This window comes from Odocoileus virginianus, chromosome 32 (genome assembly GCF_023699985.2).
Source record: "Odocoileus virginianus isolate 20LAN1187 ecotype Illinois chromosome 32, Ovbor_1.2, whole genome shotgun sequence".
Taxonomy (NCBI): domain Eukaryota; kingdom Metazoa; phylum Chordata; class Mammalia; order Artiodactyla; family Cervidae; genus Odocoileus; species Odocoileus virginianus.
The window spans coordinates 12,572,635-12,587,661 of NC_069705.1; the positions used below are offsets into that span (position 1 = coordinate 12,572,635).

Consider the following 15,027-nt stretch of genomic DNA (forward strand, 5'->3'; position numbering starts at 1 on the left):
GAATCAAAAGGGGAGGGAGGAGAGGTAATAGCCAGAAATGTTGGACTTGGCTGTGTTAGATCACTAGGCTCTCCTCTTTGTGCTCTCCAGGCAAGGGAGGTGTTTACTTTCCTGGGTTGATCCATTGCTCTGTAGAGATCCCAATTTAATTCCTATTCCTATTCAACAGCTATTTGTTTCATACCTCTCATGCCCCAAGAATCATTCTGGGGATGGGGATATATCCATCAAAAACATACACAAAGATCCCTGCCCTTATGGAGCTTAGGGTCTGGACAGTGAAGCAATTAACCCGTACCTTAGGTGGTATGTGAGAAGATGTGTGCTGGGAAAAGAAAGGAGAGCAACTGAAAAGATCAGAAGTGAGGGTAGGGGGCAGACTGGCTGCCGTCTAGATAATATTTAATAGCTATGCGTCCCCACTGCAGTTCTCCGGAGCTGTGGAAGTATTTTCTCTCTCTGGCTGCTCACAACTCCTTTCTCAGTACACCTCCCACTCCTGTATTCTGCTGGGACTCCTCCCTCCAGATGCCTACTTGGGCAGGTTCAAGAAGACTCTCCCCCGTGACCCATGTCTGGCCCACGGACCAGCTCGACCACCCTTTACCCCAAGAAACACTAGGACGACAGATTATCTTCAGGGTTGCCATCTCCCTTCACCGACGAACCAGATATCAGCTTCTGCGTCCCTAAAGTTCTAGGAGATGAAATCTGATCTTTCCAAGTGGTCTCTCACTTGCCAGGAGAGGAAAGCCTCATGCCCCCTCCTCCCTACCACCCTGCCACAACAAGAGCGTCCTCCAATTTCCAATTTACCCTAATTTACATGGGATTGGTCAAGATGCTAAGACTTTCAAATGGTTTTCTTTCAACTGCTTTGTAAGTGGCAGAAGCAGTAGCTTACTGGGAGTTACCATCATCTATTTTTCCTGGGGTCTGAACTATTACTATCAGTTCTATTTTAACATCTGAATCATGAATCGATGGAGACATCACTCAGTTAGTAGGTCTCATGCAGATATTCGGTTACAAATGTAGTCTGAAGCTCAGGAAAAAATGTTTGGGGTGAATATATATAGACTATATATATCAGTAGATTAATCATTATTAATAGTTTTCATGAAATATTTTTTCTTCTCCTTACATATGATTACATACTTTTCTCCAAGGCTTAATTCCATAAGTGATTATTTATGTGTAAATCATGTACTGACAAACCTCCAGAAACACGGTGGCAAGGCCACATATTTATAGCAATCCACAACAATAGAAATTAACAAAAAATAAATAAAAGAAGGAAATTTTAGCTTTATTCAAGAAGAACATCAACTTCATGCCACAAATGTAAAAAGGATGATCCAGAAATTATGTGCAACAAACAACAAAATTTGTACCAAACCAGAATAAGGCTCTGGGAGTTAACAGCTTGCGAAGGCTGTTCAGGTAAAAATGGGAGGTATTCTGAGAAGACTTAGGAATTTCCCTTGGGGGGACCAGGGAGGAGCTAAGATGGTGGAGGAATAGGACGGGGAGACCACTTTCTCCCCTACAAATTCATCAAAAGAACATTTGAACGCTGAGCAAACTGCACAAAAAAACTTCTGGTCACTAGCAGAGGACATCAGGAGCCCAGAAAAGGAATTTCCCTTGGGTTGAAGGAGCAAAGTCTGGAAGTGCTGGCTGGCTGGGAGAGGTAGGAAGCCCTCCATCTGGGCTTTGATTTCTACCTGTGTGTGTGCATGCTCAGTCTGTGAGACCCCAAGGACTGTAGCCCACCAGGCTCCTCTGTCCATGGGATTCTCCAGGCAAGAATACTGGAGTGGGTTGCCATTTCCTTCTCCAGGGGATCTTCCCGACCCAGGGACTGAACCCGTGTCTCCTGTATCTCCTGCATTGCAGGCAGATTCTTTACCACTGAACCACCTGGGAAGCCCCAGTGGGGCTTAAAACCCCTGTTCAGCTGGTGGATGATTATGGGTGTCTTCAGAACGCAAACAGCTGCCAATGCAGTTGACAAGGGGCGCTATGAAAACTCTAGATCTTACTTTGCGAATGTGAGCAGACAATAGAAAATTGACAATTACACAGAAGGGATAAAAAAAACAGGAGGATCAGGCAGACAAAACAGATGAGATAACTTCCAGTGAAAGAGTGAACACAGAATATATAATCAAACATTTCATAATTATCATTAGTGTTCCTGGTGAGATTCTAAAAATCTGTGAAATGGTACTGGAGGATTGGGAAGGCAGAGGAACATGGGGTAACACAGGCAGTAAGTGCAAAACGCTGTACCCCCAGGTGCTGGGAGATCAACAAAGAAAGGTCAGGATTCTCCATATTTAGCATCTTAAAAGAGCTGCCCTTTGGAGGTGGGCTTCAGACTTGGGAAGAAGCGTCCTGGATTGGCTAGTGAGCTTTGGTTCCAGCCCTGTTGGCAAAATCTGGAAATGGAAACCAAACACGGCTGCTGGAGTGAAAAAACACTGATGAAGTGAGGCTGAAAAAAAACAGATGCAAAACACAGAAGGAGCGGTGCCCTCCCGACTCTAGAGCACAAGGGAGCTGACCAGAGACCTGTGGCTGCTGAGCGCTGGCCTTCCGTGGCAAAGCAGAGGAGAGAGAGGGGATTCAGAGACGAGACAAGGACATGGCATCCAGCAAGTATTCTTAAGGAGCTAGAACACTTTGGATCAGCACTTACGGAGATTTTGGGGAAAAGGACTACAAGCCAAGAATTCTAAACCCAACCACATTGTAGTTTACTTCTGAGAGCAACAGAAAAGAATTTTTGGACATCCATGAATTCAGAAAGCACACACCTATAATTCCCCTTGCAAATGAATATGGCAAGTACTCAAGAAAAAAAAATAGAAAGTTAAAATAAGTTACGTGAGAAAAGTGATGCCTAATAAAGCAGGTAAAATTAATGGAATTTTTAACTCTAAAGAAAATATTAAGCAGGAAATCTGACCAGTTGTACAATGCTAAAAGGCAAAAAAAAGAAAAAAGAAAGAAAACACACTAAAAAACAGTGGCAATCTGGAACTGAATGTTCAGATTAATTCAACAATTTCAGGAAGGAAAGAGGGGTGGTGTGGAAGAAAAGTCTGCCAATGGTCTCATGGGAGAGCAGTATACAGATATAAAACATGCAGAGGTATGACTGCAGAGAAATATAGGTGGGGAGTTTGTTCTGAGCTTCATTTACTGAAATGTTTATGATATTCTATTAAAAATGGAAAATCTCAAGTCAAAAGATGCAAAAGATGAAGAAGGACATGGCAACCCACTCCAGTATTCTTGCCTGGGAAATCCCATGGACAGAGGAGCCTGGTGGGCTACACTCCATGGGGTTGCAAAAGAGTTGGACATGACTTAGTCGGAGAAGGGGACGACAGAGGATGAGATGGCTGGATGGCATCACCGACTCGATGGACATGAGTTTGAGTAAACTCCGGGAGTTTGTGATGGACAGGGAGGCCTGGCGTGCTGCGATTCATGGGGTTGCAAAGAGTCGGACACGACTGAGCGACTGAACTGAACTGAACCTAGTGACAAAGCGACAACAACAATTCCAACACTCACAAGGCCACTTGTGCACTGACTTCACCACAGTTAATTCAGCCCAACTGCTAGAGGCTTGTCACTAACATTGAGAGGGGTTTAAACCAACAACCACATCCAAAACAGATAAGCAGGAAAGGTAGCCGAAATCCCGAAATCTGTCAGGGGAATACTGAGAGTGGGTCTGTTTGCTGTTCCACGGCCGCTCACAACATGGTCAAGGCAGTTGCAACACCGCAGTCTAAGCCACTTCCCCTGGGAGGGTGGAGAGGCAGCAGTGGCTCCCCTTGAGGCTGTGGGCTGAGGCAGGGGCTGAGCCCAGAGCTAGGGAAAGCCCTCTGCCCTTTCTGGTCCAAAACAGCACTGCACATCCCTTCTACATACTATCAGGTTCTCAAAGTGTGATCTGAGGACTCATCCCCAGGAATCCCAAAGCCTTCTCAAGGGAAATCTGTGAGGTCCTTTATTTTCTAACTACAGACCTATGTGAAGTTGGGTTTTCTCAGAATGTTTCAAAACAACATACTGCCTGTAGAAGCAAATGAAAGACTCTAGCTGTCTTGAATTAGACCAGACAGTAAAGACATTTGCAAAATTATAAAAATAGTGCTACTCTTCTAATTAAGTTTTGGAAATTTTTGACTTTTAAAATAAATGCCATTTATATTACCCAAAAAATGCAAAAGAAATAAAATTAATAAAAGCTAACAAATAAGGACCAGTTGGTAAAGAATCCACCTGCAATGCAGGAGACCCTGGTTTGATTCCTGGGTCACCAACATCTGCTGGAGAAGGAATAGACTACCTACTCCAGCATTCTGGCCTACAGAATTCCATGGACTTTATAGTCCATGGGGTCACAGAATTGGATACGACTGAGCAACTTTCACTCACTTGAACAAATAAGGAATGTAGATATCAGCCAACTGTCAGTATTTAGTACACCCATGACTTTGATGCTGGGAAAGATGGAAGGCAGGAGGAGAAGGGGACGACAGAGGATGAAATGGCTGGATGGCATCACCGACTCAATGGACATGAGTTTGGGTAAACTCCGGGAGTTTGTGATGGACAGGGAAGCCTGGTGTGCTGCAGTCCATGGGGTTGCAAAGAGTCAGACACAACTGAGGGACTGAACTGAACTGAAGGGTTTACAATACTCCCTGCAGCATTTTCAGGAAGGTTATTCACATTATATGAAAGAAGTGCAGTTTTGGAAAAAATAACTCACTCAAGACGAAGTGAAGAAGCCGATGTTTTAAGTTCACGTCTTTCAAAATTCTCAGTCACCATGTCATATTGCCTCCCCAATAAGACAGGGAACAAATATGTTACAAAGGTCCTAGTTGTTTATCCGATACCCACTCTCCCTTCCTTACTAACAGACCTTCCATTTGTTTGTTTAAGCCACAGATATTTAGATAGCCTATTATGCACTAAATTCAATCTCTAAATATTATAAAGACCAATGAAACGGATCACCATAGAGGAAAATAATTAAATTCTCCTGGTAAGTTAACAAATAAATGTATTCTTAAATCAATAAACACAAAAATCCAGTTACATACTATTTAAAGAGACACACATAAGAGGAAATAAGACATAAAGACTGAAGGAAGCTGGGCAAAGACATCCCAATCAAGTATGAATAAAAAGAAAGCCATGTAACATGCTAATATTATATTCTAAAATATCCCAGGGGTAAAAAAAAAAAACAAAAAAACCTGCAAAAAGCCCCCACTCGATGTGACAAAAAACACCCAGTCAATGTGACAAAAATGGATATTTCATATTGGTAAAAGGCACTATCGACCAGGGAGATACAGTAGGTAACTCTATGCATCAATTGATGTTATATAAAATAGCTAACTCTAAATCTGATAGAAATGCAAGATATTTTATAAAACTATAAAATCATAAATGAAAAATGTTGACATGCCCTTTTTAAGCAGTCAGCAATTAATTAAGTGTAGGGAAAATACATATAACATAATTATAGTGCCTATATGTCAAACTATACACATTCTCTCAAAAGTCCATTACACAGTAATAAAAATTGACCGTGTACTAGGCAACAAAGAATTTCCCCATAAATTTCATCAACTAGAGATCATAAAGGCAGTGATATTCTAGGTCCATCAACTTCACCAAAATAGAAAAGAGAGGCTTCCATTCCTAAGGAAACAAAAGCACGCACCCCTCTTCTCGACAGATTACGAATCGAACAGGAAATCAAAATTAAAACTTAAAACAACTTAAAGACAAATCAGGCATTTCTAAAAACCAGAACATCACTTGCCAAGGCCTATGAGATGTGACCAAAGACGTGTTCCGAGGAAGAAATTTTTGTAAATGAAATTCAACTGAATAACCTGTTGAAAAGCACTCAGACCAGACGACTGGCCAGGTGCAGGCCGCGCAGGTGCAGTGGGACCGCGCTGGGCATGTGCAGTGCCATGCTGTGGCTTCCAGGCTGCGCCGGCCAGGTGAGGCCGCCAAGGTCCCTGGTTCAGGGATCCCCAAGTTGACAAGAAAGACGACCGGTGGCAGTCGGCAAAGCTGGCTGGGGAGGAAGTATGAGCGGGAGCTCGGGAAGACCAAGCTCATTCAAGCTGCCCTAGCGAGGAAAATAAGCCCAGTGATCAGGAAATTGGCCAACATGATAATTTAGGAGGAAACGAAGGGCGGAATACGTGAACTGTGAACTTCCAGATGTTCAAGCTGGTTTTAGAAAAGGCAGAAGAACCAGAGATCAAATTGCCAACATCTGCTGGATCATCAAAAAAGCAAGAAAGTTCCAGAAAAACATCTATTTCTGCTTTATTGACTATGCCAAAGCCTTTGACTGTGTGGATCACAATAAACTGTGGAAAATTCTGAAAGAGATGGGAATACTAGACCACCTGACCTCCCTCTGTATGCAGGTCAGGAAGCAACAGTTAGAACTGGACATGGAACAACAGACTGGTCCCAAATAGGAAAAGGAGTACGTCAAGGCTGTATATTGTCACCCTGCTTATTTAACTCAGATGCAGAATACGTCATGAGAAATGCTGGGCTAGAAGAAACACAAGCTGGAATCAAGATTGCCAGGAGAAATACCAATAACCTCAGATATGCAGATGACACCACCCTTATGGCAGAAAGTGTATAAGAACTAAAGAGCCTCTTGATGAAAGTGAAAGAGGAGAGTGAAAAAGTTGGCTTAAAACTCAGCATTCAGAATACTAAGATCACGGCATCTGGTCCCATCATTTCATGGCAAATAGTTCGGAAAACAATGGAAACAGTGAGAGACTATTTTTTTGGCTCCAAAATTCACTGCAGATGGTGATTGCAGCCGTGAAATTAAAAGACCCTTGCTCCTTGGAAGAAAATCTATGACCAACCTAGACAGCATATTAAAAAGCAGAGACATTACTTTGCCAACAAAGGTCCATCTAGTTAAAGCTATGGTTTTTCCAGCAGCCATGTATGGATGTGAGAGTTGGACTATAAAGAAAGCTGAGTGCTGAAGAGTTAATGCTTTTGAACTGTGGTGTTGGAGAAGACTCTTGAGAGTCCCTTGGACTGCAAGGAGATCCAACCAGTCAATCCTAAAGGAAATCAGTCCAGAATATTCATTGGAAGGACTGATACTGAAGCTGAAACTCCAATACTTTGGCCACCTGATGTGAAGAACTGACTCATTGGAAAAGACCCTGACCTGATCCTGGGAAAGATTAAAAGTGGGAGAAGGGGATGACAGAGGATGAAATGGTTGGATGGCATCACTGACTTGATGGCTACGAGTTTGAGTAGGCTCTGGGAGCTGGTGATGGACAGGGAAGCCTGGCCTGCTGCAGTCTGTGGGGTTACAAAGAGTTGGACACGACTGAGTGACTGAACTGAACTGAAGTTCTTGACCAGGACCCTGGGACAGAATGAGGAAGGTGTGGAAAGGAAGCCGTCTGAGAAGCTCCACTGCTTCTGCAGAGGAGCAGAGAGACATTAACCTCCATTCCTGCACTCCCTTGCACGGGGCACTGAAAAACTGAGCCTGGGATCGGCTGGGACCCTTCAGAGGTGTCCGTTCCTAGGGTCCCTGTGATGCGAGCTGACCAGCGTGGTGGCTTCCTGGCCTCGAGAGGGAGAAGTACCTGCGGATGGTGTTGTCTGAGGAGTGTCACAGTTGCTGCTGCAGCCTTCTGGGAACCACGGTGATGATCTAAAGGAAGCGGGATGAACACAAGATGGCCAAGGCCACCTGTACCCGGGCTGGGTACCACAGGTAGTGGGGGGAGAGCAGAGCCTCTTCTGCCCCTGGACACAATGCAGCTTCTACCACCTTAATCTATAGGTAAGGACTGGCCACCTGATGTGATGAGCTGACTCATTTGAAAAGACCCTGATGCTGGGAAAGATTGAGGGCAGGAGGAGAAGGGGACGACAGAGGATGAGATGGTTAGATGGCATCACCAAATCAATGGACATGAGTTTGTATAGACTCCAGGAATTGGTAATGCACAGGGAGGCCTGGCGTGCTGTGGTTCATGGGGTCGCATAGAGTTGGACACGACTGAGCGACTGAACTGAACTCACACACACACACACACACACACACACACACACACACACACACACACTCTCACATATGACAGAGAAGCCTAGCCGGCTACAGTCCATGGGGTTGCAAAGAGTTGGACACAACTGAGTGATTCACACACACACACACACACACACACACACGTATATCACAAAACAAACTAGTTTTCCTTTGACAATTCTTTTATTTTCAAATTTTAGTGCCTCTTGAATTTCTAAAACTAATTAGACTGTGTCAACCCATGCTTCTTAAAAACTCCTCAATGAGTTCCTGTTGCATTAGAATAAATCCTTCCATTTGAGCAACCTAAGCATTGCAGGGTCCTCCCATCTCTACTCATACCTCACTGTTCTACCTCCTGGCCTCTAACACAGGACCCTCATTTGGCGTTTGCAGTAATTTAAGCCCTTACTTCCACAAGTCTCTTTTCTCAAACAGGAAACTCGTTCCTTCCCCTCTTTAATCTCTTTATTCTTCTGATTCTTCAGGTCTCAGCTCAAATCTTACCTTTTCAGAGATTTCCTCTCAGATCACTGCATCTAATGTGGTCTAACTCCAAAACCACCAAAATTCTCAAACACAACCTTCATCATTCGCTCACTGATAGCCATCTGAATTTATCTTTTCTGTTTATGTACATATTTATCATTTCTACCTCCAGGAGAATTTCAGTCCCATAAGTGTAAGACTCTTGCCTGCATTTTTCACCATGTCTAGAAGATATGCTCTGCATGTCATTGCAAACAATAAATATTTGTGGAAAGAAGGAGATTACAAGGGAAGGATGGGTGGAAGGAAGGAGCCACTTTCCCCCCACTTTTCATCCTTTCATACACGCTTGCTTGGAACCCTCACACAGAGTCTCAATTCTGTGCTTCAGTGCTGGACTATTCTGCTTCCTACTGTTCCAACTATTTAATCATAAACTGTGTCAGAGCAAAAGAACTATTTTCCCGTCATTAAAGAAGTAATATATATTGACATGTACTCAACGCTTATTCCTTCCCACCCACTCTCTATATGCAGTGCTTATATGGTAGACGGTGTAAGTTCTCTTCTGCCTCACCCCAGTCACCTTGACTACTTTAGTCCCAACATTGTCCACATATAATCTAACATGATTTGAACACTTGAAGAGATCCTAACCAACAAATCCCTGATAAAATTTTTAAAAAAGAACCAGAAAACCCTTCTCTAACAGGTCTTGGGCACAAGGATTTCAAACAAGAGACCAAAATTTTAGGAGAAAAAAAAAAATGAGAGGCACATTCTCAGATGATTCAGTATTCACTGCAGAGTTCATCAATGCAATTTTACTTATGTATTTTTAAGTTTTAAAAGTTAGTTAGATCTGAATTAAGTAACATTGACTTTTCTAGAAAAGAACGATGTATGAATCACAAAAAACGGTCATCGTTGGTTCACATACATCTCCTTCCACTGTGCCACCACGTGATGGCAGCACATCCTCACATTACAGATTCTGTTTTTGAATGTTTAAGATCAAACAATACTATTGAAATGATGATCAGGGTGCTATTCACTTACAGGGCGTCTGCTATTTCCAGACAATGGGGTATAAGTTTTCCCCGACAGGGTCTTTTTCTCTCAAGGAGCCCGTGGAGCAGTAGGAGAGACAGGCTTATGCACAGATAATTTTAAGAACCGTGGAAATGATAGAAACTTAAGAGATGGGGACTCTTAGCTTAATACGATGGTTGTGGTTTAGTCGCTAAGTCATGTCTGACTCTTTGCAACCCCTTGGACTGTAGCCACAGGGCTCCTCTGTCCATAGGATTTTCCAGGCAAGAATACCGGAGTGGGTTGCCATTTCCTTCTCCAGGGGATCTTCCTGACCCAGGGATTGAACCCAGGTCTCCTGCACTGCAGGCAGATTCTTTACCAAGAGAGCTAGGGAGATAAGGTAAAATTTCCCTGATGAGATGATGCCTGGATTGAATTTTGATGCATCAAAGTTTACCTGTATGAAAACAGGAAGTAAATGACAAATATTTAGAGGCAAAAAAGATCAGCTTTTTAAATTTTAATTGGAGGATAATAGCTATATAGTGTTGTGTTGGCTTCTGCTGTACAACATTAATCAGCTATAAGCATATATGCATCCCCTCCCTCTTCAGCCTCCCTCCCAGCCACCCCTCCATCCCACCCCTCCTGATCATCACAGAGTACCGAGCTGAACCCCTTGTGCTATACAGCAGCTTCCCACTAGCTATCTGTGTTACATATGGTAGTGTGTATATGTCAACACTGAAGAAAGGAAGCTATTAGCATCAAAGGAGGGGAAATAACCTGTCCCTTACAGAGCAGAGAATTCACGACAAACCAACATTATTTGAGCATCAGCTGTATGCCCAGCACCCATCTACATTACAAAGAGAACAAATCATCTACTTACAAGGAGACCAGAGTGCCCACAACCTTTGCCCCAATAAAGTTCTTCTGGTGGATAGACTGACAACAAATAGAAAATACAGTGCCAAGTGATTCACTCCAAAGGAAAAAGCAAGCCGAATCATAAGTTGGAGAGTGTAGATGCAGGGAGACAGCCTGGGAGGTAGTGATGTTTTGGGAAAGGCCACCAGGGAACAGCAGACGCCTTCACATGGACCATGCATCACAGTCGTGGCCAAAGTCTTTTAGCAAGTGGTCACTGGGAAAGTACTCACCAATACCCGTCCAACCAAGGTCTGTGCTGAGAGAAGCATTTCTATACGATTATGAAACTGGCCCCGGAAGGTGAGACTTCTTGAATGTTTATGTCTCATGTTACCTGAATTAAATTCCTAGAAGCAAGAGAAAGAAATGGAGAGTGAGCTGGGTCTCAGAGGAAGTCATGGGTTTCATGCGCGGTTGATGGCATCTCCTGCTGTGACATCAGCCAGAATGCTCTCCACCTTGTCCCACCCCGGGAACCTTGAAGTCCTTTCTTCCATATTTCACAGGATGAATTTGACTCAATTTGAATTTTACTGCTCTTCTGCAGTATTTTCATTCTGAATCCTGCAGTCTTTGCCATGTCCATCTCACAGTCTCAGACCCTTCTCACCGACTCTGTCCTAATGATCAGGGTTGGGAGAAGCGAGCTTCTTTCTGCTCTGGGAGTAAGTGTTTTATCCTTTTCCATCAAGATACATGGACAAAGAACAAAGATTACAAGTGGATTTCTAGGTGGTTACTTAAGTATCCACTTTTTTTTTTGAGTGAGAAAGAAGAGGGAAATGTTTAGTCATTTTATGTTGATTTTAATTCCTTATCTGGTATCCTATTCTGTTGAAACTATGATCATTCCTCATGTTTGTAAAATGCCTTTACTTATTATACAGTCTTTGGGTTCTGCATCTAAAGTAGTTGGAAAAACAATTCCAGAAAGTTCCAGAAGACAAAGCTTGAATTTGCGGGGTGTTGGCCACTAGTTACACAGTATTTACACTGTATTTGGTATTATAACTCATCTAGAAATGATTTGAAGTGTACTGAAAAGTATGCTCAAGGAATGTGCGAGTACTATGCCTTTTTATATAAGGGACTTGAGCACCCTCAGATTTTGTTGTGGGGGGATGTCCTGCAACCAACCCATTGCTGATATCAAGGGATGACTGTATCTGAAATTTATAATAATCATATGAGATAGACAAAGTAAGTCTGATTAAACCCATTTTATACTGAAGGAAACTGAGGTATAGCAAAATTAAATGACATGCTCGTGGGCAAGCAATGAAAACAGGCTCGAGGCTGAATTAGCCTCTGGGTCTGTTAGTCTTGAACTAGTCCCCAAAAAGACACAAGTGAATGGGCATTGACCTCACCATGCAGACTAAGACCTCTGACTTTTAGAAAAGCTCATTTCATGTGGAGCTAGGCTTTTGAAATGATATAATTTCTCTATCTGTATTTTCTGAATGATAAGAAGTCTCATTAAATGACTATTTGATAGAGTTTGTATCTCCATCAATGATTGCCTCTAATACCTATGACTCATCCTGTGCATTCCTGGGAAGTTGTCTGGGCATCAATTTTTTTTTTTGAAGATATTCAATGGCATGAATATGGAACACTCATTTGAATTCCATTATAAAATCGAGGTGCCTTCTGTGGGAAAACAAATTGGCCCTAAGATATAATAAAATCGTACTTATGAATGTAGTAAATCTTTTAAAATGCACATTTAAGGAGAAAATTATGACTCTCCAAATAATTTTTTTAAAAGAACTTTCCACAGTACCTAGCTTTGTGGCATTTTTGCATTAGGCCAACATTCCCAAAGGCTTAGAGGAAAAATACAACACTCTCAATTCAATTAGATCTAACAAATTATTAAGAAGTCATTCAATTGTTATCAAACTCTCTCCTCAGGATTTAAAAGCAGAATGGCACAGTCTGTTGGTTGCCAAGACCCCACTGATTAACATTTTGCAACATCTGCTTTCTATCTGAAATGAAAGGTACCTCTGGACTGGAAGGCAGACATAAATTATATCAAAAGAAAGACATGAAAAATACAGCAAATGTTTGTGGACAAATAAATGGGTTCTCACATTTTTGTAAACCACAGAAAAATGAATATAATGGGGGAGAAGATACACTTTTGGAAGCAGAAGTCTAAGGAGACTAAATAATTCTACCAATTCAGTTGTGCACTAAAAATAAAATAAAGATAGAAGGCAGGTTCACTATATGCACTACCCATTTGCGCATCCCAACAGTGTCGTTAAGCAGTCAGAACCCCAGGATTCTTTTCCTAGTTGTAATGCCACTGCTTGTTGTCTTTAATCTAGAAATAATTAGTAATAGCATTGGGGCTTCCCTGGGAACTCAGTGGTAAAGAATCTGCCTGCATTGTAGGAGACGGGCAAGACTCGGGTTCGATCTCTGGATGGGGAAGGTCCCCTTGAGGAGGAAATGGCAACCCACTCCAGTATTCTTGCCAGGAAAACCCCGTGGACAGAGGAGTCTGGGTACACTGCAAGTCCATAAGGTCACCGAGTCGAACACGATTGAGCACACGGCAAACTCATTTAGCAAAAAAAAAAAAAAAAAAATCTATAAACTTCCATATTGGACACTTCTCAAATGCAGACATGTGAATTTCATGTGATGACACTGCCAATGCCCTGAAAAAGTTTCCAAGTTATAAATTCTTTTATGTCAGTGGTTAGCATCAAGAGTCAGTGCTTCAAGGAACTGTTCGAGATTAATTGCAAAACACAGCTGAAATGGGTTCTGTTCTGGAAATCAGAGAAATGAAGTTGGGGAAAAATAACTGAGAGTGTTCAACCACTGGTACTAGAATAGCCATTATGTAGCATTTGTGTTTCTATTCCTTTAAGCCAGCTTCCCTGATGGCTCCCTGGTAAAGAATCCACCTGCCAATGCAGGAGACAAGGGTTTGATCCCTGGGTTGGGAAGATCTACTGGAGAAGGAAATGGCAACCTAACCCCATATACTTGCTTAAAAAATCCCTATGGACAGAGGAGCCTGGTGGGCTATTGTCATGGTGTTGCAAGGAGTTGGACACGGCTTAGTGACTGAAGAACAACAAGGGTCTCTTAAGCAGAGTTTTCCCTGGATAAGATACCACGGCTCTTACCATCATCATTTTCCAGCTGTTACTCAACAGCGCCCACCCTTGCAAAGCTTGTTTGGGCATAAAAAAGTGTCTCTGCATTTGTGGCTGAATGAGACGTGCAACGTGTGCGTGGGTTTCTGGGGGGGTGCATATGTACAGCTCCATGTGTTGTTTTAACGTGTATAAAAGGCAGTGTATACTTCTGAGTACCTGAGCCTCTTACATGGACCATCCGGGAAAGGGAGCTTGACCCTGGTGTCTCTTCTGCCTCCCTCGTGGTATCTAACACGACTGTCACTTAAAAATTTGAAATAGAGGCATAGACATAGTGCTGTGTGTGCTTAGTCGCTCGGTCGTGTCCGACTCTTTGTGACCCCATGACCTGTAGCCTCCTAGGCTCCTCTCTCCATGAAATTCTCCAGGCCAGAATACTGGAGTGGGTGGACATTCCCTCCTCCAGGGGAATCTTCCCAACTCAGGGAGAACCCAGTTCTCCCGCATTGCAGTCGAATTCTTTACCTTCTGAGCCACCAGCGACTCAGCGTTAGGAGAGGTTTTTTCAAATCAGTGGCCTCTATTTCCAGAGCTAGCATTCAGCATCATCCACATGAGGCACTGCTTCTCCCAGAGGAGGCCTGGCCTCATAGCTGTGCCCTTTGGAATGACGGCCTGGGGTCCTGCCCTGAGCGGGGTGGGCACCTTTCTAAGTCATGCCACCACAGCTCTTAGCCTGGGAAAATGGGGTGATGCCTTTGTGGTCTTCTAAACACAAACGCAAGCCAAACCTGTCTCTGATCTTTGTAACAGGGGAACTGACCAGGAAAATTCCCTTGTTCTTTTTCCATTTTTTAAAATTCCTCGCGATGAACCTGGATATGAATAAGATGAGGAATCCACAGAAGAAGATTACACTGGAGGAAAGAATAAACACTGCCTGGGTCTCAGTTGTACAAGATATTTTCACCGTGCCTTCCCCACGTCCATCCTTTGGCTTGGTTACAAACATCTTGAGACAGAACTGTCCGGCGGCCTCCTCTGTGATGTCATGATCACACGGTAACGATTCCAGGAATTAGAGTTCAGTGCATCAGGGTCCTAACCCCTTGGTCTAGCAAGAGCAGAGGGGTCTGGTAACCAATGAGGTGCTGACTCACAGGATGCAACTGAATGAATAGCAGAAGGTCCAGGAAGTAGGTCTTTGGAAGACCAGAATTCTAGATGGGATGCTGTTACTGACTTTTTTTGAGTGAGATGACCTTGAACCACTCATGAGTCTACAGGCTGACT

General features: G+C 43.1%; 1 protein-coding gene across 1 annotated transcript in view; it reads right to left on the reverse strand.

Moving 5' to 3' along the window:
- The window catches only part of KCNU1 (potassium calcium-activated channel subfamily U member 1), a 139,447-nt gene extending 124,668 nt beyond the window's left edge, over positions 1 to 14,779 (reverse strand). The window contains exons 1-2 of the mRNA XM_070459899.1: positions 14,558 to 14,779; positions 10,840 to 10,956 (exon numbers count right to left, since the gene is read on the reverse strand). Coding sequence (XP_070316000.1) covers positions 10,840 to 10,956; positions 14,558 to 14,746 — 306 coding nt within the window. The 5' untranslated portion in view covers positions 14,747 to 14,779. The remainder of the gene's footprint in view (positions 1 to 10,839; positions 10,957 to 14,557) is intronic.
- Positions 14,780 to 15,027: the final 248 nt, after the last annotated feature.